This window comes from Dermacentor silvarum, chromosome 8 (assembly GCF_013339745.2).
Source record: "Dermacentor silvarum isolate Dsil-2018 chromosome 8, BIME_Dsil_1.4, whole genome shotgun sequence".
Taxonomy (NCBI): domain Eukaryota; kingdom Metazoa; phylum Arthropoda; class Arachnida; order Ixodida; family Ixodidae; genus Dermacentor; species Dermacentor silvarum.
Genome location: NC_051161.1, coordinates 1,450,195 through 1,477,143, shown reverse-complemented (window position 1 = coordinate 1,477,143; position 26,949 = coordinate 1,450,195). Strand labels below are relative to the sequence as shown.

Below are 26,949 nucleotides of genomic sequence, written 5' to 3'. Positions count from 1 at the left end.
GGCCTAAAACCTGTGCATAAAGTTAGTTTCATCAAAATCGGGAATGGTGATCAGGACCACCTGATCGTTCTTATCTGGATTCACCCTCATGAAAGTGTAAGATCTATCTGCTCTGAGCATGCGGTTGTTATCATAGCTGAATTCAGTAATAATTGAGGCTGAAGGTGGTTTTATTTGAGAGTCCTAAAACAGCGGTAAAAGAAAAAATGGAAGAAATTTTAACGAATATATTGAATCTTGTGTGCAGTATTGTTGGTATTCCTGGTGTCTTTATATCCTCAACTACCTTGCACATGCTATAACTGGCAGAAGGGTTTCAGACACCCTGTACAGTGCTCTGTCGTTCTAGAATATTTGCAAGCAAGTAAGTGTATCGTAACTTGTGTAGAACTTAGCTTGAAGAGTGACGAATTGAGGTCCTTGTAGATTTTGGGAATGTGGTGTGTTTCAGGAAGCCACCAGTATGGAGATTGAGGAGAAGCTGTACGACCGGTTCAGCATCTGCCTCTCGGACATCCAGCTGCTCTTTGCGGACTCAGGTGAGGCCTTGTTTGACATAGGTGAAATGAAGCCTGGGGAACACTTGGTGCTGCATTACTGCAGGGGACGAATGGAGGATGGCTCGGCTGCATCCAGATTCAGACATGCACCTGCTGCCTAAGGTCAAGGTGCAGGCTCTCTTCTCAAACAGTGTCAAGCCAGACTATCGATTCCTGCCCAGGTGAGGGCAACTGCCTGTGTGAGCTTGGAAGATGTCTTCACCTGGTAAAATCTTGTGCAGGCACAAACTGAACGTGTGTGTTTCCAACCTGAAGCTGAACCTGTCAGACAGGCGATTGAGCCTTCTTGTGGAGTTCGCCCGCCATTTTCCCCTGCCTCATTTGCTGATGCCTGATGACACTGTCGATGGCCTCAGCAGGGAACACTGGGAGGAGGAGTTGGTGTGCGATGCCTTCAAGGTGAGGCAGTCTGCCACATTGAGGAAAGGAAGTTGTTCAACACATGCATTGTTGGCTGTGTCCCTCCAGTGAAAGGCTTTGCAGCCAAGGGTTCACATGTGCATTCACTTTTGGTGCCAGTGTGCTTGGCTGTGGGTACGGCTGCAGCACGGGTTGCTTTCAGAGGTGGATTGGATATCAAGCATGAACCCTCACTGTTTACCCTGCTTTTAAGATGCAGAAAAAGCAAGTCAGTCAGCTGCACGATAAGCAGTGAAAGAGGTGTGTCTAATGTCCACCAGAAAACATTTTTTGCATAGCGCAATGTCTTTTGGCCACACTGCTGGGTTTAAGATGTGTGGCCTGCATGCTATGGTGGAGAAGAGTAGGTCAATTTAATTTTATTTTTAATTGCATGTCACCTCTATAAAGATGCTGTTGCTGCATTGTTTTTATGTGTTTATCAGTCGTTTTCATTTTGCATTAGAGGAAGTTTCCTGGGCAGGATATTGTCATTTCTGCAGCCAAGCGAAAAGATTAGCCCTTGGCGAAGTTCGAAGTCTCAACACCTAGAGCCAAGGAGAGATAGTTCAACAAAGATTAGTTGTGTAAAGTTGATTGACTCATTTATTTATTACCGGTACAGACTATGTTTCGGTAATTCCTGCCATTCGATCAATGCTATCTTTACCATCATTTTAACATTGACAGCACTTTAGCGGAATGCTAGTCTACTTTGTCACCTGTTCATGTGGGTAAATCTGTCCTCTTCACTCTGCTGTTCAAGTAATTTCTTAGTGTAGGAACTTAAGAGACAACAAAGCCTTCAGTTTTATGCTCAGCATGTGACTGAAATGACAAAGCATAAAGTCCTTTAATACTTTAACTCTGCTTGCACAGAAAGCAGTAAAACAGACTGAGAGGGTTTAATCGATGCCAGTGGTCAAAACCAGGGGACGTATTCTGCGACGATCACTTTCAGTGAAAGGCACGTTGAATGATTCAAGCGACTGTTTACCTGTGACGTCATCGTTGCACTGCCAATGCGTGCTTTTGAACGCGTCACAACACAAGAGAGAACGCACTGTGCGAGTGCAGAGTGGGTGTGTTGTTTTCCAGTTTATGGCTTCCACGCACTGACTAAGGGTTGACTACGGCCGTATTTGGTAAAATAAATTAAAAAGTGATATGTTTTACTTTATTATTAAATTGGGCTGCAACACACGTGGTTGCAAAACACGTTTTTGATGAAATATAAAGCAACACATTATGTTTCTGCGTTTGTGTGTCAGCCATCGTGCACTGCCAGAGTGGCATGCGTCTGATTTGTCTCTACTATGCTTCACCACCAACCACGCGAGCAATGTGTCATGGTACCTTTGTCAGCTGCTCTAAGACACTGTCCCCAAAAGTTGTCACTTATCCAAGGCAACACAAAGCACTAGCCGTTCAACAGTCAACAAATATCGCTGCGCAAAACCACGTACAAGCCGCCATCAAAAAATACTATAAACTCCCATCTCTTTTGTCTCTACTGTACTGCATCACCAATCAACTCTGAAAAGACGGGTTTATTTGTTCAATATATGTCAGGAGCAGCCAACAACACCATGACGTAAAATTGATGTTGACTGCAACTACTAGATGGCGGAATTCATTTTCCTGTCTTGGTAAAGCAACCAATCAGAGCGTGCCTTATAAGGAAGGCGGGGCCAAAACGATACTATCACCTAGAATGATCATCACAGAGTACGTTCCCAGACATGGGCACCCTCACAAAGGCGTTCCTTATCCTCATGTTGTCAAAGGAGGCGAGCAAGGGTGCGTTGACTATGTGAGGTTAAATGAGGAAAAGGCAATTCATACTGTTCAAGTGCAGAAAAGTCACTCGGATCAAATGAGTGGTGGGTTTAAAGTCTAAAGGTTTGAAGTGCACTGACAGGAATGTCTCTGTAGTGCAGACGTACGTTGAAGCCCACTTTTAACTGACATAAAGTCATAAATGCCTGTTGATGTTAGCTGTAGCCAAACCTATTGAAAGCTGTAGCCACTGAAAGCAGCAACAAGGGCAGGAGGAGTCGTTTTGGCGTCACCTTTTTTTTTTTTCAGTGATCATCACCGGTCAGCGCACTCCTTTATCTGAAGTAAACACCCTGAAATTTACCTTTTCTTGCTCTAATTAAATGGACGAAAATTTGAGTTTGATGATTTTCAGGCACTGACGGCGTTAGTTGATATATGCGCTTGCCTTAGTGCGTGACAAACTGGTGGAGGTGCTGGGTAATCTAATCTATGCACCAAACGCCTCCGAACAGTAGTATGAGCAGCCAGACACGAAGGAACGGTTCTCCAGCTGGCGCGGGATCTTCGACTTCGTCGTCTTCTCCGTTCTTCCTGGGCACCCAATGATGATTGTTTGCGGGCTCAAAACACCAGGTGGCAATATATATGAATTCTGACAAACTCTCTGCTTTCCAATCCCCGTAACCAGCCTGAAACATTCAGCATAAAAAACACTGGTGGTGATTTCTTAGAAACATGACAGCACTCAGGACATATATTCATGTTCCAGCTAGTTTGCCATCTATAGGCACTCATTGTAAAAAAATAATGGTCAGCTTCATAGTGTTAACAGACATACTTATTGCTGGAAAAGTATTCACTTTGGCTTTTTAGTGCATTAATGTAGGATTATTTATCTACCAGCGAAGTGTAGTAATTATTACTAAAGTTTTTTACTTTGCCCACTGCTGATATTCAACCGCTGTGGCATAATTTGAACATGTGACCTCCTACTTGACAAAAGCAGCGTTAGTTTCTGAACCACCACGGCTGGCATGCACTCGGGAAAATTCAGCCTTGATAACATGTTCGCATCTTAAGTGGCATTTCATATTTCTACAAATTTAACATCGCCATCAGTTGATTTACCACCACGAAAAGAACACCGAAACCTCTTAATATTCTTACGTGCCGCTTGCACATGAACGCGACAACCATGCAGCGAGATAGATGAGGTTGTCAAGAAGCGCAGCACGAGCAGCCAATTGGCTAGAATGTTTGATACCCCTGTATACATTCTGTAAATACATTCTTAATTTCCTTTGCGTACACATAACCCCCTTATCAGTTTGGTGGAATAATAAAGTGCTATATACAATGACTATTTTTGCTTTTAGCATTTCCTCGGAATTTTGCACTGCGATGCTGCAATGCCATATGATATAAGGAGTGACAGCCTGTAAGCGAAATATATTCGGACTTGGATGACATGTCACTGTAAAATATCATCATCAAGATACTCGAAGACGAAGAGCAAGAGAACGGCTCCTTGGCGCGAGCGCGCGCTGCTTCACTTCTTCAATAAACCGTTCATGTTCAAAGCAGTCACCTGTCTCGATCGTTTTAACAATGGTGCCTTGACCAGGAATTACTACCTCCCCGCCCACAAGAAGGTGAACCTGCAAAGAAGCAGCAGAGAAGAAAACGGCAGTGGAGCAGCGAATCGACCTGAATCGAGTGACGAGACCAAAGTGAAAACCAAAAGCATCGGAACGGCTGACTGACAAGTAAGAGGTCATTTTACCGCCTAGCAATGAGCAAAGAAGTAATAACGAAGAAGAGGAAAGCACTTTGCTCCCAGATAACGCAGCTCATCAACTCAGCAGAACAGCAAATTAATGAAGGAGCTAACAGAGAAGAGTTGATCTCAATGCATGCGCAGATTAAGGGAATAAGTGAAAGCCTCAAGGACGCCAACGAACAAATGGAGAAATTTTTAACTGAAGATACTGCCGAAGCTGAATTCGAGAGAATAATAGAGTATGGCATGAAAATAACGAAGATTTTGTCTACCATAGAGTTCAGAATGAGAGAGCCTGCGCAGGTGGATTTGAATAACGAACCAAGGCAGGCCACATCAAGTACAGAACAAGACGCAAAGGAACTAGAAAACTAGCTAAGCTAGAAATGACAGTTTGGCGGAAGAGCTTTGGAGTGGAACCACGTCTGCGCTCAATACGAGTCTGCAGTTCACCTAAGACCCAACATGAGCAAGGGACAAAAGTTCAATTATTTATTAGCATCTCTAACCGGAAAGGCAGCGTCTGCGGTAGAAGGGCTTCAGTACTCTGCAGAAGAAAATTATGATGAAGTGATAAAAATTCTGCAAACAACGTTCGGAAACCGTGAACTATGACAAGGAAGTCTAGCACGGCTGTGGACGACACGAAGGACGCCGACAGGAAGACACAGCAGCGTAGGTTTAGCCAGGCGCACCAGGAACAGCGTCGAGCCCGAGCCCCACTTCAGTAGCGCTGGCGATCCGGCTGCGGAGCTCTACATGACGCACTTCTTCTTCCTTACATCTTCCCCCCTCGCTGAAGACGGAGCCGCACAGGAGGCCTAAGGCGTCGTGAGGACGAAGGGCTCGCGATACGGCTTGAGCCGATCGACGTGGACAGTTTCGCGGCTTCGGCGACGCAGGTCCGTAGGGGGCGTCAGAGGTTCGATGACGTAGTTCACCGGAGAAGTTTGCTGCAGAACCCGGTAGGGTCCATGGTATCGCGATACAAACTTGGAGGAGACACCTGGTGTCGAAGTAGGAGGCACCCACAACCAAACGAGAGCGTCAGGCGAAAACTGGGTGTGGGGGCTCCCGTCCTCATGACGAAATTTCTGTAGCGCTTGTTCTTGCGTTGTAAGGGAGCGAGCTAGTTGCCGACATTCTTCTGCATACCGGGCGGCTTCGGAAACCGGTGTACCCTCTGACAAGTCGGGATGGTAAGGAAGAATAGTGTCAATGGGAAAAGACGGTTCTCGGCCATACAGAAGAAAGAAGGGAGAAAAGCCCGTCATTGCCTGGGGTGCCATATTGTAGGCGTACGTGACATAGGGAAGGATGAGGTCCCAGTTGGTGTGGTTGGAGGTGACATACATCGAAAGCATGTCGCCAAGAGTTCTGTTAAAGCGTTCTGTCAATCCATTTGTTTGCGGGTGATATGCGGTGGTACAGCGATGAATAATGCGACATTCAGTGAGAAGTTCTTGAAGGACATCGGCGAGAAAGACGCGGCCTCGGTTGCTCAGTAGTTCGCGGGGAGCGCCTTGACGTAGCACGAAGCGTTGAAGCAGGAAGGAGGCAACGTCACGAGCCGTCGCGGCGGGTAGAGCGGCCGTTTCGGCATACCTCGTGAGGTGGTCTATAGCTACAATGACCCAGCGATTGCCAGCAGCTGTGTATGGCAGAGGCCCGTATAGGTCTATTCCAACCCGGTCAAAAGGTCGTGAAGGGCACGGCAAAGGTTGCATTGGTCCGGAAGAGCGGCAAGGATCAGGCTTGCGGCGTTGACATTCTGTGCAAGAGCGAATGTACTTTTGCACAAATGTGTACATACCGCGCCAATAAAACCTATGACGTAGTCTGGTGTAGGTCTTGAAGAGACCAGCGTGTGCACACTGAGGGTCGGCGTGGAAAGCGGCGCATACATCAGTGCATAGCTGCCGGGGTATTACAAGCAGCCATTTGCGGCCATCGGAACTGTAGTTACGCCGATAGACGATGCCGTCGCGGATGGCGAAGTGCGAAGCTTGCCGGCGTAGCGCTCGGGATGGTGGGCGTTCAGGTGAATCAGAGATGTAGTCTATCAAAGATGAAATCCAGGAGTCCTTGCGCTGCTCCAAAGCCATGTCGACAGAAGCGAATGGGGGAAGTGGGTCGTCTAGGACGGAGACACTGACAATGTCGGTGTGGACAGGCGAGCGCGAAAGAGCATCGGCATCGGCGTGCTTCTTGCCTGAGCGGTAGACAACCCGGATGTCGTACTCTTAAGGCCTCAGCGCCCACCGGGCTAGGCGGCCGCAGGGATCCTTGAGGGACGACAACCAGCAAAGTGCGTGGTGATCGGTGACAACATCGAAAGACCGGCCGTACAGGTATGGACGAAATTTTGTAATGGCCCAGATGATCGCTAGACATTCTTTTTCTGTGACTGAATAATTCGCTTCAGCTTTCGTAAGAGTTCGGCTCGCGTAAGCAACAACATATTCTTGGTAGCCGGGCTTCTGCTGGGCGAGCACAGCGCTAAGACCAACGCCGCTAGCATCCGTATGGATTTCCGTAGGAGCAGTTGGATCGAAATGGCGCAGTATCGGTGGTGTTGTAAGCAGGTGACGTAGCGTCGCGAAGGCCTCGTCGCAAGCCGGGGACCACGCGGAAAGATTGGGGTCTCCCTTAAGTAGCTCTGTCAGCGGTGCCATAATCGAAGTGAAATTTCGAATGAAGCGGCGGAAGTACGAGCAGAGGCCAATGAAACTACGCAAGTCTTTTAGAGACGTTGGCCTTGGGAATTCTGTAACAGCACGGAGCTTTGCGGCATCGGGAAGAACGCCGTCCTTCGACACGACATGTCCGAGAATTGTCAGCTTGCGTGCCCCAAAGTGGCATTTTTTCAGGTTGAGTTGGAGGCCAGCGTCATTGAGACAGCGTAAAACGTGCTCCAAGCGATCGAGGTGAGTAGGAAAATCTGGTGCAAACACTACTACATCATCCAAATAACACAAGCACGTGTTCCATTTGAGGCCTCGAAGAATAGTGTCCATCATCTGCTCAAAAGTCGCGGGCGCATTGCAAAGACCAAATGGCATCACACGAAATTCGTATAAGCCATCTGGTGTGATGAAAGCTGTTTTAGGCTTATCGTCGACAGCCATAGGCACCTGCCAATAACCAGAGCGTAGATCGAGGGAGGAAAAGAACTCAGCGCCTTGTAAACAGTCTAAGGCGTCATCGATCCGTGGCAATGGATAAACATCCTTTCGGGTTATTTTGTTTAGGCGACGGTAGTCCACGCAAAAGCGGATTGAACCATCCTTCTTTTTAACTAAAACAACTGGCGATGCCCATGGACTGTCGGATGGTTCAATGACACCACGCTTGAGCATTTCACCTACTTGCTCATCAATGATGCGTCGTTCTGTCGAAGATACGCGGTATGGTCGCTGCCGTAGCGGTGAGTGAGCACCGGTGTCAATCCGGTGGCATACAGTCGTCGTTCGACCCAGAGAAGTGCTATGGCTGTCAAAAGCAGGGCGAAATTTGTCGAGGAGACGGAGGAGATCATGGCGCTGCTTGGGGTTTAAGGCGTTGTCGATGACGTGATTGAAAATGTCTTCAGGCGATGTGGCAGGTACGGGACCACCGGAGAGGGTGTTGACCTCGGACGATCCAGTAGGAAGTTCTAACGCGGTAATGGTGTCGTAAGGCTCCACAGTGCCGAGAGATTCACCGCGAAGCAACGTAATCGGGAATGGGAAGTGGTTGTAGACAGGATGGTGAGCCGCACCTGCTTGAAGGCCAAGCAGCGCAGTTGGGAGTGGTGAGATGTGGCGACGAACGAAAGCAGTGGAAGGTGTGAAGAGTACGGTAGAGTCGGAGGCAACGGAACAGGATACAGGTGCCAGAACGGATGCGTGCGGGGGTATCTGGATGTCGTCAGTGAGGGATAACTTGGTGCAGGAAAGCGAAACGTCGTCAGATATGGCATTGCCAAGCGAAGAGAAGGCGACTTCAGCACGGGAGCAATCAATGACAGCTTGGTGACGAGAGAGAAAATCCCAACCTAAAATAATATCGTGGGAACAGTGGGGAAGAACGACAAACTCGACGATGTAGAGCACTCCTTGAATTTCAAGTCTGGCGGTGCACGCAGCCACCGGCTGGACGTGCTGTGCTGTGGCCGCGCGGAGTAATGAACCAAAGAAAGGCGTCGTGACTTTTCGTATTGAGCGGCATAGTTTTTCGGCAATCACTGATATGGCGGCACCTGTGTCAATGAGGGCAAGCACAGAGACACCTTCAACAGCGACATCAATAACGTTGGGTGGCGAAAGAAGAGGGCTTGAGCGTTGCGACGATGACGCAGTTCTTGCCTCGGGAACTGCGCCGCTTAGTTTTCCGTGTCAGCGGTAGAGGGACGTCGACGCATCGGGGAGAGCGAGCGACGACGGGGAGAAGGAGAACGGCGGTCAGAAACTGGGCGAAGGCTAGCGCGGGGAAGAGGTAAATCGCGGTCTGGAGCGTAAGACAACGGATGGTCGTACGCTGCTGTGCTTGGGTCGTCACTTGGATGGATTATGACAAGGAAGTCTAGCACGGCTGTGGACGACACGAAGGACGCTGACAGGAAGACACAGCAGCGTAGGTTTAGCCAGGTGCACCGGGAACAGCGTCGAGCCCGAGCCCCACTTCAGTAGCGCTGGCGATCCGGCTGCGGAGCTCTACACGACGCACTTCTTCTTCCTTACAGAACAATCAGTGGAGCTGCACATGACTGAGCTATTGAGCCTAGAGAAAGTAAAATTGGCACAAGAAGCTGATGAACTACGCAGGCTAGTGAACAGAGTGCAGGTCAACACATTGGCACTCAAATCATTGAAGGTGGAGACGAAAAGTTTCGCACCAATGTTATTAACAGCGTTGAAAAGAGCAATTCCACCGGAGTTATCCCTGCAGTTCAAGTCAAAAGAAGCAATGAGAATTAACTCAAACATGGAAGCTAGCGCACAAAGCAACACAACAGGAAAATAAAGTGAGGAAAAGCTGAACAGGCTTATGTCATTTCTGCGAGAGCAAATATCGTTTCGGGAAGAAACACAGCGTGAACATGAGCGGATAACCGAGAAGCCAAGGGATAACAGCAGACAGCTTAGAACAACGTCCAGCTTTTATAGCTCAGAAAACAGAAGCTGTCTGTTCTGCAAGCAAAACAACCACGCAACTGAGGACTGTCGTAGGAACATTCCCATGACGGAAAAAAAAGGCCATTCTAACTGAGAATAGAGCATACTTCAGATGCACCCGGCCAAAACATACCGCACGTATTTGTAGAGCAAGAGTGACATGCAAGCAATGCAATGGAGGACATGCTACATCAGTGTGTAGAACGGTGAGGCAAGAAAATGCAGATCAGGTCACAACAAAGCAAGCGGAAGCGACGACGTCTACTCTACATGCAACTGAGAATCTAAAGCAAAAAACTTTGTGCTTTTGCAGACAGCTGTAGCTTGGATAGATGGCAAAAAGGTGGCCGACATTGCCGATTGTTATTGGACAGCGGAAGCCAGCGGACATTTATTGAAGTTGGATTAGCAAAAGAAATAGGTGCGAATATAATACGAAAGGAAAGGCTGACAATTGGTTCGTTCGGAGGAGACGAAAAATTCAAACAAATGAACGTGGTACAAGTAACTATTGCGACGCGAGAAAACAAGTCAGCCACGGAGATCGAAGCTCTACAAGTCGACGTCATATCACACAGTGTTCCACCTGCTCCAAATCACAAACTCAACGAGAAAATGAATCAACTAAAGCTACAAGTGGCGGATGACAGAAGCGAGACTACTGCAACAGATGCTATAGGGCTGCCCATCGGCTCGGATTATTACTTTGAGTTCGTCACTCGTAGAACACAAAAAATTGAAAACAGATTGATGGCTGTCGAGACAATACTGGGTTGGGTACTGCAAGGCCCATCGTAGCAAACTAAAACACAATTAACTCAAGCCCAACATCAAGCAGTCATGGTTCTGAAGGTTGAAGCTGCGGAAACAAAACTACAGCAAGAGCTACAGAGGTTTTGGAGCTTGGAATCAATGGGAATCAAACAACATAGTTGCACTACTACAGAAGCTGAAATCGTAGAAGAATTCGAGAATAAGATAGTACAACTAAACGGTCGTTATCAAGTCAGCTTGCCCTGGACAGAAAACGTCAACTTGGAAATCAACAAAGACAATGCAATGAAAAGACTCCTCCAACTGACGAAAAGGTTAAAGAAAAACGAAGAAACGCTGCGTCGCTACGATCAAGCTATCTCAGAATATATGACCTTGGGAGTCGCGGAAGAGGTTCAGGAATCCGAAGAACCACTGACTACGTTGTTTTACTATATGCCACATCATGCGGTTATTCGAGAGGACCGAGCGACGACTAAAGTTCATGTAGTGTTCGACGCCTCTTCACACACGCAGCAAGACATGTCATTAAACGACAATCTGGAGGCAGGACCTAATTTAAACGAAGACATGCTGTCGCTGCTAATCAACTTTCGAAATCAAAAGGTGGCCCTAGTAGGAGACGTTGAGAAGGCATTCCTACAAATTTCAATTCATAAAGAGGACAGAGATTCCATGAGATTTCTGTGGTGGAAGCACGACGCTGACGGAAGGCTGCTAAATGAAGTACAAACCTGGCGCATGACTAGAGTTACTTTTAGTACAACAGCGCGCACGTTTCTTCTGGCAGATACAATCAAGCACCATTTGAAAGAAGTGGCTGAGCGATTTCCAGATATAACAGAAAAACTACAGAAAGCGATTTACGTGGATGATGTAATCACAGGAGCAGCAACGTTTGACGGAGCTTTCAAGCTGTACAAAGAGGCAAAGCAAGTGTTCAAAGAGGCGGCAATAAACTTGAGAAAATGGACATTGAATGAAGAGAGATTAAACAAAATAATAAATGAAAACGAAAAGGAGGACGCTCACATGGAGATTCGATCGAAAGGATACACAATGCTTCTTGGCATGATATGGAAGCACTCAAAAGACGTGATATCCTTCCCTGTGGACAAATGGGACCGGATGTCCGAAGCGGAGGAGCTGCGAGTTCTAGAAATTGACCGATATTACGCAAGCAAGAATCAAGCAGTACAAGCATACCAGCTGCATGTGTTTGGAGACGCGAGTCCAACACCATACGGAGCTGCAGCATACTTGGTACTACAGTGCAGTCCACATATAACGATACCACATATAACGATATATCGGTTATAACAATGAGTCGAGCTAATAGTATCAACTTATGCATTAGGGTTGTGAGGAAAAAAAACATATAAAACGATATGTTATTCACCGCATATCGGATATAACAATTGAAATTTTGCTTCTGGGTGGCGTTTTTCATGCAGAATAATCGTGAAAATTGCGTTCCTACGTTGCCCTTAACCGAGACGGGGCAAAAAGTTTGCCTACGCGAGTTCATATCTGCCGCCATTACCGCGCAGCACAAGTTAGTGCAGCGTGCACAAGATGGCGCCAGCTGCTTCGCCCCCGTGTCACCGGCGGTCGCGCGAGGAGAGAGTGGAATAAAGGCGATAAGCTAAGGCAACGCCTCCTCTGGCGAGGGGCTCCGGCGCTCCCTGCCACGCTCTCTCTCAACGAAAGCAGTGGCAGGTGCGCCCCTTGAGAGGAAACTGATTTTGCAAGAGGGGGGAGAAAGCGATAAGCAAGCGGCGCCTGGACAGCCTACGCTCCCTTTGCAATCTCCCTCTCTCAACGAGCGCAGAAATGCACCGCGGAAGCAGCACGAGGTGCACCGACAAAGTCTTTCGAGACGAAGCTGCAAATTTCGCAAGACTCGAAGTACGAGCTCGCGCAGTGGATGATATCGACGATTATGAAAACCGGGAGCACCACAATCATGGAGGCTAGAAGCAGTGTCCATGCAGATCAACGGAAAAGGCGGGGTTCGTGCGCCACGACGAAACCCCCATGGGCGAAACCAACACGGTGGGTTCCGAACTCTGGGAGCACGTCGCTACTGACGATGAAATAAGTGGTGCTTCGATGAAAGAGCTTCCGAGTGCAAATAGTGCTGCCTCGTTCTGCGAACAGAACTCCGACGGGGCGATCGTTGTCACGACTGACGGCAGCGTTGTGCGACGGAGGCGACGACAGCAGCAGCAGTGACGACAAGATTGACAATGGCCCATCTTTGACACCGACCCCGAGGTTCAACCAAAGTGCACCGTCGCCGATCAAGTTACTCGTTGAATTCAGGCGCGCTAAATTATAGCCACCAGTGTTCGCGCAGCAGATGGACGCGATGCACATGGCGGTTGCGAATCCAAAACTTCCGCGAAAGCAAGTGCAGATTTCTATTTCAGCGTGCCTAACGATTGAAACGCTATTTAGAGATATAAATAAAAGTTATTTTTCATAGCCTACTTTCTACAACGTCGATTTTTTAATCGCAAGTGGCAGTTTTGGTTTCGAGATTGCAAAGGTATACTCGGCATTTTTTTTTTGGAAGTCCAGATATAGCGATGATTGGTTATAACGATTGGATTTCTCGTTTTTCTCAATATCGTTATAAGTGGACTGCACTGTAGTGTACAACGATGGAACAAAAGAGTCAAGGCTAATGACAGCGAAAAGCCGTGTAGCTCCAATCAAAGAGCTAAGTTTAGCAAGACTTGAGCTAATGGCAGCGGTTATAGCATCAAGACTAAGCGACTACATCAAAAGTCACTTCACCGAAAGAATTCAAGAAGCTGCCTGCTGGACTGACTCAATGATTGTACTTCATTGGATTAAAGGAACAAGTAAAAGGGATCCATTTGTTATCAACAGAGTGGCAGAAATAAGAGAGAAAACACTGCAATCAAGCTGGTCGTTCATCCAAGGTGAAGACAATCCAGCAGATCTACTCACACGGGGTATCAGCGCAAAGACGTTAATGAACTCGAAAATGTGGTGGCATGGACCCAAATGGGTTACCTCCGTGGAGCCGGAAAGAGCAAGCGTGATTCGCATGGATGTACAGATGGACGATCAACACGAAGATCAATGTCAAAGCTGCACAGCATCAACAGAGAATGAACCAATCTTGGAAATTAAAAATTATTCATCATACAGGCGACTTCTAAGAGTAACAGCATAGATATTCAGATTCATAAACAACGCAAGAAAAGAACACCACGAGGGGCCGTTAACAGGAAAAGAGATTATAATTAACTGCAGAGACCCTTTTGGATACGACAAACACAAGTACTACTTAGGAAGACAAGTGGCGATGTTAAGTCAAGCACTAAACCCTTTAATATAAATGGACAAGAAGTACACTATGACGACAAGGGACTAATAAGGCAGAAAGGACGCTTTCACTACAGCCAAGAATCAAACCGGCACATCATCGTACTTCCAAAGGACGAATATTTCACAGGACTACTCATACATGACGTTCATAAAATAATATTGCACGGCGGAGTGCACGCCATGCTAGCACAACTACGGGCTAAGTTCTGGATATTGTAAGGTCGCCAACAGCTTCAAGACGGACAAACAAGACTATACAACGGAGACATTGAAGGAGCATGGCGAAGTAGATGCAAACTAGTGAAAGCTTGGTGGAAGAGATGGAATCACGAATATCTAACGGAAATAGGAGCTATACTGTCAAAGCCAACACACGACAAGCGAAACCATTGTCCCAAGGCGATGTGGTTTTAATTGAAGACCAGGGTCCAAGGACATTTTGGAAAATGGGCCGAATTGAAAAAAGTTACCCTGGACGTGACGGGGTAACAAGAGCTTGCTTACTTCAGACAGGGAACAAAGAGTTTCTCAGAAGATCCGTGAACAACATCTACCCTCTTGAAGGGTGCTTCAAATAGCCCGCCAAAGCCTATCTCGGTGCCACTTGGGCGGGCGGGAGCTTGTAAAATATCATCATCAAGATACTCGAAGACGAAGAGCAAGAGAACGGCTCCTTGGCGCGAGCGCGCGTTACTTCATTCTTCAATAAACCGTTCATGTTCGAAGCAGTCACCGGTCTCGATCGTTTTAACAGTCACTTCATCGGCGTTTGCAACTCTATATGCATAGTAATTTGCTGGTGTCTCGACTACACATTCTTGCTTTCACATCATTGCTTCCCTGTCACCCTCTCTAGCTGGCCGAAACTCTGGGTCACTACCTGTTATGTGCTCACTTCCACCGGATAGGTGATACCAGATAGTTGTGTCGTTGTATCTCCTGTTCAACCGGGCTATCTCTGTGCTTGAGCACTGCCGCGAGCTTCCTAACTAGGAAGTAATTAATGGTTACTGCATTGCTCATTATATTTGTGCACGTGAGGATACCTGAGGCCTCACATGCACGAGGCAGCACTTGAGCCTTCATGACGGCCTTGCCGGCAACCGCACGGACAACAATTGTCCGTGGACACAGATTGTTTTCAGGAGTGTTTTCTTGTAGTATGTTATTCTGATTGCAGTGCTAAGAAGCTCAGTGCAGTCTCTTCATGGGCGAGTTGTTGAGCACTGGTGATGAAACGTGACTGTGCAAGAGATGTCGATTGTGCATGCATGCAGCCGAAGGCGTAGCAAGGGAGGGAGGCACACTGGGTATGTCCTTCTTTCGCGTCCTCCAAATTTCTCTGTACCACAGGATGTTACCAGCCCAACCCCTTCCTCGTATTGTTCCGAGACAAGTGAAACTGCCCCCCCCCCCCCTCCCTCCCTTCCGAAGAAATTCCTGTCTATGCAACTGCATGACGTTAAAATTAAATAAGCAGCGCACCCTAGCAATTGTGGAAATATTGCACTGTCTTATTTCTCCTTTTGACTAACATTTTAAAGGGGGATTCGTGCTAGTAAGAAATAAGAGCAGTAGTAGCTCTGTGAGCTTTGCAGACAGCTTAATATTTAGGCTGAGTGAAGCGCATAGGTCGGCGAACTTACTCATGAGTCGACTCACTCAGACTGACCCATGGTCGGAATCCGAGTTGCATTTTGGTGAGTCTGAATTTGAGTAAGCCTGGCCGAGTTCAATTTGGTGATTCTGAGTCCAAGTGAGCCCTGAGCAAAAATTATGTTTTTGTAGTGAGTCTGAGTGAGTTCTGTTTAGTTTGCCGACCTAAACACAAAGAAAAACATAGCTAAATTTGTGGCGGGTACGGCAATATGATACTGAATACATCACAAGTGTATAAAAAAAATCAAGCATGGGAATATGTGGCTGTGTGCCGCAACTGCGATTTCCCTCTCCCCTTAACAAACACGTGCCTCCACTTTTACCTGCATCTTTTGTGGAGCGCTGGTAACGAAAGTCGGCACCGCCGCTTTCCCCCTCCTCCCCTCCATGCATTCCCTCTGGTTGGCATGAAGCAGGCTTGGAAGGAAAGTGGGGGAAGGATCTCTGCAAAGCATCAAGCACCTGGGCACTTGCGAAGTTGTGAGTTTAGTGCATGCTGTGTGAGCATTTCCTTTCTCTCTTGCGGCCAAGGTCAAACAAGGCGCACTGTGGGCTGCGTTGTTGCGAGAAGCAATTTCGACGCTGCCAGAGTTTCTCCAGTTTAATAGGTTTCATCAGCGCAGTGGCGTACCATTCCTGTTGAATATTCGTTCGAACCCTCCTCGGTTTTGCTTGGGCGTTCTAGCCTTCGTCTGGCAGCAGTGATGGCTGCCGTTCAGCGATACCTGACATCAAGGCACTGCTCATTCAATGGTCGTTCTGCTAAACTACACTTGTGGCATTGCCTATGATGAGTGGTGCTACTGTTACCTTTGTGGAGCGACCAGTCATTCCAAATGCTCAGTGTCCAGTGAAACCTTTGAGTAGAAGGAGGTGAGGTGGACTTTCAGCATTGCTGTCGTGAGTCATAGTTTGATTGAACGTTGCTGATGTAGGTTTCGCATGCACACTTGGTGCCTTGATGGAGGGAAAATGCAAATGGCAGGGAGCATGCCGCTAGCCAGCCTCCTATATGCCGTTCCACAACATTCTCTCCAGAGCCAATCTATGCATTGAGTCTTCAGGAGTAGGCCCTGCACGGTTACAGTAAAACCTTGTTAATTCGACCAGGCTCATAGCCAGGGCGAGGTTAATGCTGTTTTATTTTTAATAATGAAATTTATTGAGACGAATCGTTCCTATAAAAATATTATACTATTAGGAAGAATTATCTCAAAACTAAACATATAAAACTATTAATAAAATAGTATTTAAAAAGTAACAATATTTACATACTGCGATTTTATAAAAAAAAAATACTGGAAAGTAGGTGCTTTCCTGAAATAGTCAAGGCCTTCAGCAAGTGGGTGGGGTGGTTCGTGGGCCCAGGGACTCAGATACAGGAAGCAATGTCATTGACAGGACAAGCATTTATCAACTGCTGACGGCACAATTACACTTCCGATGAGCTGCAGGACACTGAACTATTTATATATGGTCCACGCAGTCCACGACTCATGTGAGTTGTAACAGCGCGTGTCTCACTGACGATACGATGTGTCTGAGAATCTTCGTAAGAAGGTCACTCATAGTACTTCACGATGTTGGAGGAGCCAATTGTACGACGGGATCGTACAGGCGGCCAGCAACGTGGCAGCGTGGCCACGACCCCAGCAGGCGGTTGTGCCGGATCCCCCCCCCCCCCCCCCCCCCGCCCCCGAAAAAATTCCTGGCTACGGGCCTGAATTCGACCCTCGTTAATTAGTAAAATCGGATAATGCAGACTCGTCCCCTGGTCCCAGCAGGCGTGTACATTATTTAATGCAATCATACTCTCGTGAATTCAGACGTATTTGGCTGCACATTGCTTAATTCGAACAACTCTCGGAGCTCGGCGAGCGCTGAGTGCTGCAAATGTACGACAAAAAAGAACAATAACGGTGCTAGCGTCCGACCGAAACGGAGCGGCGGAGTTCACACATTGCCATAGTCATCAGCAGAAATCGTATGTGAATGACAGCAATGCCGGAACGCTAAGTCCCGATTTGTGCCTTTAAAGCTTTTTCTTGCGTTTGCCGCTGCCCATAGCACAACGTCCGCCACGTGCCTTCATAGTTGCGTAATTGCCATCCATGATCGTGTCGATAACGGCCGCTGTCTCGTCTGCAGCGGTTTCAGCAAACAGTAGTTTCATTTTGACTCGGTGCGCATGTTGGCCACGTGCTAGTTTAACTGCAAGGTCGCCATCAATTATCGCGTTGATAGCCACCACGGTTTCGTCTGCAGCAGTTGGGGCAAACACCGCTAATCACACATGAGATGACGAGAATTGTAGCTTCCACACTGCTATTGTGCAAATTAGAAGCAGGATTTGCTGGTTAATTGAGTAAATAAAAGCGTGTTGACTTAGTAAGCATTTGGTTATTGTTTTCTTGATACCCTCGATAATTTGACATTCGGTTAAATTGGATATTTTGTTTCGGTCCCGTGAAATCTGAATTAACGAGGTTTTACTGTATTGGCCTTGTATCATACATGGTAAGTTTTAGTGGTCACGTGCTTTCCATTCCACATGCTCAGGGGTTAAAAATTATTGCTTTCGCATCACGTGGTGAAGGCCTATTTCTCATAAGCCTTTCTTATATATATTTATGACTATGCTTCAAGGTGATCATGTGACGCTCCCTCTTAGATCTTTTCCATCCTCCACATTTTATGCTCACGTTCAGTGCAATTGATAGCAAATATGGTTGTCAGCAGTGTCACTGCTGGAATTGCATATAAGCAGTTATGGTACATATATAGTGTCATAGACGAAACTACATTTCATTTCGTTTACCAAACAGGACTTCAGAAATTCTGAGCGCATAGCATCGTGTCCCAACATCTCAAAAAGCATTACAGCAAGCTGGACCACCTGTGGTTCTATACTAAATAGTGAATAAGCGGCATTATGCATAGTCAAGCTTCTTTGCACATAATTCCAGCAGGAAAATCTTTTGTTTACGCAGCAAGCCTTCATTTATTACAGTGGGAAAAATAAAGGACTGTGATGTATCCTGAACTGCTAAAAATGCACATGCGCCACGGAAACAAAAGCGTGTGCACCGCACGCATGCACAAACATAAGATTTTGCACATGTTATCTTTAGGCGAAATAAATCGAGCACTGCCAAGGTCAAGCGTCATACTTACTTGGTTGTTATAAGGCATCGTGATGAACAAGAAATAAGGAAACTTCTTGTATACTAACAACTCTCGTGCATACTCTTCTAAATTATTAGCGCTTGTAATCCCTCTGCATTCCCTATATATTAGCATGGTATGAAGGCATTTTTGTTGTTATGCTCAATTCAAGAGAAAATCTGTGTTCGTAAGATCTGTGGGCCAAGAAGACCTTTCTGGGTCTCACTGAGTGAGTCCGAGTGAACTCGGCTGAGTAGAATTTTGCTGAATTTGAGTCTGAGTCATCCCTTCTGAGTATAATTCTGGTGAGTCTCAGACCGAGTGAGCCCAGCTGAGTGTAGACCGGTGAGTTTGAATCCGAGTGAGCCTCGCCAAGTATAGTTCTGATGAGTCTGAGTCCAAGTGATCCTGGCTGAGTAGAATTTCAGTGAGTCTGAGTCCGAGTGAGCTCTAAGCAAAAAATATAATTTGTAAGTGAGTGAGCTCCGTTTATTTGGCCAACCTATGGTCAAGCGTCTTAAAGCAAAGCACTGTGGCACGCTTTGACAATGGGATTGACACTAGACAACGTGTTGTAAACTAAGCTCGTGGGTCGAGCAAATGGTTTATTTGAAATTGTAGAAAATGGAAGGTAAGAGAAGGATGGTAGCTTTCTCAGTGTGAGGGTGAGGAAGGGTGGTCAAATTTTTCCATGCTAGGATGAATGTGAAGTGAGGACAGTACTTGCGTCGTGAGGGTTAGAGAGGAAAACTAAAAATGAGGGCATTTGCCCACTTCTGGTCAGGACAGAGCAGTGCACTCGGCGTGTTCAAGATGCCTGCAGATATAAATTGCAGCAAAGTACATTGAAGCCGATTGCTTCTTTGTTTCAGTCACTCAATACTGAACAATGCGAAACTTCCTTCCCTATCATCTGTCTCAGTGTTTTTATGAAAAATAGGCAGCCTTACCTTCTATTCCTCTCTCTATAGTTTCTGTGGGTGTAGTATCTCAAAGGAGTACCGACCACCGCAGGTTCGATCTTACTGAGCCACAGGGTCACATCAGCTGTTGCCTCGTGCACTCTAGCACGCTGCTGCGCGTGCGCTCGGGCCGCAACGGTGGGGCTACCGAGCGCTACGCATGAGAGAGAACACAGTATTTGCTGAGTTATCAGAACGATTCATCACTTATTCAGAATGACTTATCACTGATTCATGACTGGTGTACTAAATGGAAAATTAATTTGAACATAGCAAAGTGTGTACATCTCTCATTTACTAAAAAAAAGAAACCAGTTCAGTCATGGTACCATCTGAACAATGTACTATTGAAGCAAGATAGTACGTTTAAGTATCTAAGTGTGCTCCTATCGTCTGAATGCTCGTGGAAGCCTCAGGTAGACATTATCATAGCCAAAGCTGGTAAATCTTGTGGGGTCTCACATGTGCTCTTGGGACAAAGGAACGACAACACAGTAGTGCAAACAATCAAAAGGGCATGTATTGCACCTTTCATACACTACTGCACACTAGCCGAATTACAACCAATAGAACATTCACATGGGCACGCGACAAATCAAGGAAGTCCGACTCATCGCGACCCAATAGCGAGCGAATATGTTCACCGCATGCTATGATACCATCGCCTAGTCGTTCACGTATACGGTCACGCGAACGGTGGCGCGTTCGAACGATCCATGTTCGTCCGTACCGGTGCCCCGCTCCGAGCCACGCGAGACGTCTCGCGAAGCGTGGATCCGCTCACGCGCGGGACGTCCGCGTCGCTCACCAATCCCAACCAAAAGAGGAAGCGCCCTCGACCTTTCTCTCCCAAGTCACCCCGCTGTTCGGCGGCTTTAGCATCGCGACACTCACGCCATCTCCCTCAATGCGCCGCAACCACCACGACCGCCGCCGGGCTTAGCCACGCAGAGAAGCTGGACTACAGGTGACGTGCGGGGAAAACAACATCAGAGGACGCGTGAGAGTCGCGCATCCCCACAAGCTTTGAATTTCGTTCAATGAAACCTGCGATGTTCGCAGGAGAATTTAAAAAGTATGGCATATACTACTTGTGTTCGAACAATCTTAGAATATCGCTGCGTTCTGTGGCACCCTGCCGAGGTAACCGTCATTGCCACTCTAGAACAAATACAAAACCGTCCTGCCAGCTTCGTTTTGGGGCGGTACGAAAGGAGGGAGAGCTGCACTGCAATGAAGGCTGAGCTAGGATGAGAGTCTTTCTGCCCACCACAATAAACAGATCAAAATTTTTATATTCAATTTACTCTAATAAAACTGGAATTAATAGGGAAATTTACCTACGGAAACCTTATTACATTTCAAAGAGCGTACTGATCATAGTTGCAAAATCCTGGAGTACCCTACCAAGACGAATATGTATGCCAACTCATTTTTTGTTCGAACAATTAAACAGTGGAATAGGCTCACTGAAAAGCAAGTGCATTGTGTGAATGAATATGTATTTTATTCCATGTTGTAACACCCCTGCTGTAACACCTTTGGGCACTGCGGGCTAATTGATGAATAAAGAATAAAACCGTTTATTGTCTCCGGCGGCACCAAACACTGCACAAATGCCCAGTCTTGGGCTGGCGCAGGAATCAAAAGGCACCCGCGCCAAGGGCGAAAATGCAGACAGGGGCGCCACTAGCACGTCGCTGCGAGAGCAAAGGCTACTACAACAAGCCTCTAGGAAAAGTCCTGGTGGCTGTAACCAGTGGGCCCACTCGCGAGAGCTCAGGCAATCTCCTTCGTCTTGGGCCTCCGATAAGCGCGGCTTGGTGCAGTACGACCACGTGCGAGCATTAGGCACCACTCTTCGGCTTAGCGTCTGGAAAGGATCAACACAAGGCACGTGCTTGCCGTACATTCAAAGGCACCACCGTACGCGAGCTGACGTCAGAGACACAAAGGTGTCGGCAGACGAGAGGAAAGAATGTATGTACCCAGTGCTGTCCCGGAGAGAACTCTCCTGTGCTCGCTCTGCCCATCGACGGCTGTGGCGAATGGCAGCAAGAGCACCACCGCCACAAACCGCCACGAGTAGAGTACCATCGCCGACAACGGGTGCAGAGGCAGAGAGGCATGGGGACGACAGAACAAGGGAATGCCCATGCAAAAGTGGCGGGGCACACCTCAATCCCACAAATTGTATATATGCTTTCTAATAACAACAATAAACAAACTGCTCATAAAAATATTAACATGTGTAAGTGGGCAAAGCACATAAAAGGATGCACGCCTCTTTTGAAAGGTTATGGGCTCACAGTACTTTGTTTGGTACGTACATGTAGCTGCTTGTGCCCAAGTGCCCGATGTGATTGCAGTGCTATTATGGATGGTTCAGCCATTTGGCTAATGTAAGCATTGCGAAGCAGGGGCCTATTGAAAAGGGGAAGCATGCTCATGGAGGACGTTTCTGTTTCTAGCATAATTTTGACTCGTGGAGAACTGCCGCTAGCAGAAATCACTAAGTGGCTGTGCTTGAACGAACACAGTGGATTGTGTACTCCTGCTTGACCTTACCAGGACTGAGCAAGTGTTGCACAGCTGGCATCTGTTGCATAGAAGCTCGTGAACCAACCTGCTGGTTTTAAGTAAACAACTCTGGTACATCTGCTGTATTCTGTGTTCGATTTATCTCATCATTTTAAACCATTACACTGTCATCAAAGGCGTAACAAGACGCCCACTTGTTCCTGGGTTAATCATCACATGACAAGCAGCAAGCTGCACTGAAATGCTTTTACAGTAGTCAGAGAGCACTCCTGGTTGGGAAGAGCACACAAGTCAAGTGCTGAACAAGCCCAGTGAAAAACAAAGGCACAGTAACATTGCGTCATGATGGAGAGAGAAATGAACCAGCCCAGTGAAAAACAAAGGCACAGTAGCATTGTGTCATGATGGAGAGAGAAATGAACCAGCCCAGTGAAATTGTGCGATCTCGGGTGCCATGAGCCGGTTGAACCACGCCGGCGTGGCGAAGTTTTCTTGCCTCCTCGATTACGCAGCGGAGCGCTGTGTTGTGTGCCACGTAGTGCTGCTTGACTGCAACGAGCCAAGTGGAAAGCAAACGCGAAAGACCATCACAATGAATCTAAAGGCTGTTGAGTCACGTGCTAAGAAGTCGTGTACGTGTTGCACACGCTGAAGTTTCTTCTGTTGTTTTATTCAAATTTTATTGCTTGTGTGGCTGGTGTAGTGGTTCCGCGTGCCGCAAAGCCGTTTCCTTATTTCGATGTTTACACTTGTGCACCCTATTGGGCATACGTTGTAGTACATGGCAGTAACGGATATAACAAAATTCCGGCTCCCCCTTCAACTTTGTTATAACGAGGTTTGAGTGTAGTGTAATACTAGAGTGATGCTATTGACATTGATAACATTGAGGAAAACCTGCTGGTCTCCTGTCGTGTTATTTTCTAGGCTGGTGAGGACACCAAGACTGAACCCACAACTGAGGAATTGAAGCTCATCAAGCAGCTTGTCACTCAGGCTCCTCTCGTTGCTGTGTCAGGCAAGCCATCACGATCGTCCACTCAGCTTTCTATTGCTGGTATGCATCCAAACATTTCTGGTCCCTTTCTTCCAGCACACATTTAGGGTCCATTAATGTCATCGAAATTTATATATTGCACACTACTAGTCATCTCTGTGACAGCAGTGTACTAGCCTTACTGCAAATTATGAATATCGATGTTGCATGCTTGTGAATTGTGCCCCGAAACAAGCGATCTCTACAGGCCAGCTTTTACTAATGTCACAACACAGGCACGTAAATGATGGTGTGGATAATAAACACACAAGTAATAGTTGTGTGCGAGAAGCTGTTGCAAGGCAACTTTTTCTTACAGTTCGCAGTTGCTGAAATGAGATGCTAAAGGTGCTCTTTTGCTATGGGTGGCATGAACTGCACAGGGAAAGTGAAACAAGGTTCTTCAAGTATTTTCTGCTTACTGACAGGGCTCTTCACAAAGAGCTATCCGGAGTGCCAACCGGTCACTGATCATATGAACGAGGCTCACATTTACAGTAGACCCTCGTTGATGTGATCCCGTTACATGCAATTTCCCGCTGCCGACGTTCGCGATCGAGAACACAAGGAATGACCCAATAGAGTTATGCTTATGTTTTACCAATTCATATGTTCCCAGAAAACAAGATTTTTCGGCAACAACATTCAGTGCATCAGCAAACCGCGATCGTATGATACGTTTTCGGCTGCTAGATTTCATATAAAAAATGATGATGCACGTGGCGCGCGTGCTCGAGAACAGTATACAGCTGCCCGCTGTGGCACTTTCACCGCAATACCCACCCACCCGTCGCAGGTGAAAACGCCGGCGCACGCTCAGTTTTGTATTCTGGTACCAGCAAATCTCCTCCCGGGTCGTCACATGCCTCATTCATAACGCCAACCCTATTGCAATAAGCATCTTTGCCTATCTGTTTCACAGCGGCTGGTGCCGTTGGAAGCATACTGCACACTTTGAATAGGTGATAACCCAAACGCGCTGATATTTCCTGCTGCAGACTGCTATCGTATAGTTTTCTGACCGCTAGGTCCCATGTAAACAAGAAAAGGTGTGGAGCGCGCGTCATCGAGAACTGTAGCCACTCGCCACATCATCTTTCCCACAATACTTGCCTACCCGTCTCACACGAAAACGCTGGCACACACTCAGTGTCTTATTCAGGCACCAGCAAATCTCCTCCCGGGTCGTCACATGCCTCATTCAAAGCTATTACTGTCAAACCTATTCAATAAGCATCTTTGCCTATCTGTTTCACAGCGGCTGGTGCCGTTGAAAGCATACTGCACACTTTGAATAGGTGATAACCCAAACGTGCTGATATTCCCTGCTGCAGACTGCTATCGTATAGTTTTCTGACTGCTAGGTCCCATGTAAACAAGAAAAGGTGCGGAGCGCGCGTCATCGAGAACTGTAGCCACTCGCCGCATCAGCTTTCCCACAATACTTGTCTACCCGTCTCACACGAAAACGCTGGCACACACTCAGTGTCTTATTCTGGCACCAGCAAATCTCCTCCCGGGTCGTCACATGCCTCATTTACAGCTATTACTGCCAAACCTATTGCAATAAGTATCTTTGCCTATCTGTTTCACAGCGCTTGGTGCTGTTGGAAGCATACTGCACACTTTGAATAGGCGATAACCGAAACGCGCTGATATTCATAATTACTTGTTTTTGCCCTAAACAAGTAATTATGGATTCGCACCAACTAGCCCGCCAACGCATTGCGCTGATATTCCCTGCTGTAGACTGCCAAACCTATTGCGATAAGCAACTTCACCTATCTGTTTTACAGCGCATGGGGTCTAGTGTGTAGTGTCATTGGTAGCATTGGTAGTGCTTTTAATAGTCTATAATCTGAACACGCCGCCGTTCCCTGCAGCAGGCAGCGTGATGTGAGCGTCACATTTCGCTTCGACAGCATCCGGCGTCGCCCTCCAGCTCGATTTCGTTTTGTTTTCCCATCACCGTCTTTAAACACTGCACAATAGGAAAATAACAAAACGTACGTGTCGTGGGTCGCCGAAGCCCCACCAGCTCCCCGTGCATCGACGTCTCGCGCCTTGTACGCAACAATTTGCACTACGCTTCGTAGTACATAGATGTCAACTACATTCAAGTATGTCCAGTTTTTTAGTTGCTTCGAATCGTACGTTTTCTTGGTTAGTACGTATTTTATCGCATTTTCCCCCAAAATGTATTAATGAGGTTCTACTGTACTTGCAACAATCTGCTTGAGCGCTGCACTGATGGAACAGGGGTAAACTAGTGCACTGCAGTGCACCAGAACAGTATTTAAGGGGAGACCCTGCATCTACAAACTTTTTTTTTATTTCCGAGTTGATTTTAATGAAACTTGCGTAGTTTATGTATTTCCATGTGCTAATTTAAGATATACATTCAGTTATCTTGCATAGTAAACATTTTTTTAGAAATTTAACAAATTCATATTTACTAAACTATATATGGTGGAATATATACTGTGGGGTCTCATTCGTGCTCTTGGGACAAAGGAACGACAACACAGTAGTGTAAACAATCACAGGGGCATTTATTGCACCTTTCATACACTAATACACGCTAGCCGAATTACTATGCATCGAACATTCACATGGGTGCCCGACAAATCAAGGAAGTCCGATTCACCGCGACCGGATAGCGAGCGAATATGTTCGCCCCATGCTATGACACCATCGCCTAGTCGTTCACGTGTACAATCACGCGAACGGTGGCGCGTTCGAACGATCCGTGTTCGTCCATACCGGTGTCCTGCTCATAGCCTCTCCGAAACGGTCCCGCGATGCGGGCCAGCGCATGCGCGAAGTGCTCGTGCGTGTTGTTCGCTGATCCCAAGCTACTGTACCCAAGCCAAAGAGGAAGCGCCTTTGACCTTTTTCTCCCCAAGTCACCCCGCCGTTCGGTGGCGTTAGCATCGCGACACTTGTGCCATCTCTCGCAATGCGCTGCAACCACCACGACCCCCGCCAGCACTTGGCCACGCGGAGAAGCCGGATTACGGGAGACGCGAGCTATGCGGGGAAAACTAAAGCCCCTCCATCCACCTGGTCGGCGAAAACGCGTATGGAGGGGCTTTAGTTAAAACAACACCAGGGGACGCGTGGGAATCGCGCATCCCCACATCCCCCCAACCTTAAATCGCTACACAAACTCCAGCGAAACATGACACACGGTCTATCAACGCGTGCGTTGCGAACAAAAATTAGTACATGCGACAGTGGCCGCGCCGAAGAAATGTCCACACGTTATCCACAACATGCGAGCTGACATTGTCTCTGGCGTTCACCGCTGGCGTCTGTTGTTCACAGCACCACCTCTGCAGATTTGATGACACGATTCCAGCCCAGGACTCCGGAAACGGTGATGCAGAAGTCGGCACGAGCAAGCGTCGCTCGCGCTGACGCGCCCTGCCCGCGAGAGCCGCTGTAGCTGTTGGTGATTGCCGGCTCTTTTCTCAGCCGCCGAGGGTTGTGAGCCGGACACAGGCGGCCGCCGAATTCGCTGCGCCGAACTGGCCACAGGCATCTGCATCGCCTGGGGTAGCTCGATTGTAGTCCGGGGCAGCAGCGCGGACGATGTGCTGGTGACAACAAACCAGGGGTGACTCCGCTCACGTTGTGTACACTCAACGCACTCGACAAACACTAAAGTAGTGCAAGGTAGAGGAATTCGGCATACGCATCGCCCAGGTGGTACGATCCCAGACAACACAATGACATCCTCAGGACGTCCTCAGTACGTACAACTGAGTAC

At 47.4% G+C, this 26,949-nt stretch overlaps 1 protein-coding gene and 1 long non-coding RNA gene across 2 annotated transcripts in view; one reads left to right on the top strand and one right to left on the bottom strand.

The window, feature by feature from the left end:
* The window catches only part of LOC119460513 (intermembrane lipid transfer protein VPS13A), a 1,139,096-nt gene that overhangs the window by 210,436 nt on the left and 901,711 nt on the right, over positions 1–26,949 (top strand). The window contains exons 19-22 of the mRNA XM_037721434.2: positions 452–539; positions 604–721; positions 782–959; positions 23,069–23,198. Of these exons, the coding sequence (XP_037577362.2) occupies positions 452–539; positions 604–721; positions 782–959; positions 23,069–23,198 (514 nt within the window). The remainder of the gene's footprint in view (positions 1–451; positions 540–603; positions 722–781; positions 960–23,068; positions 23,199–26,949) is intronic.
* The window catches only part of LOC125947490 (uncharacterized), a 409,960-nt gene that overhangs the window by 134,064 nt on the left and 248,947 nt on the right, over positions 1–26,949 (bottom strand). The gene's annotated exons all lie outside the window — the stretch shown is intronic.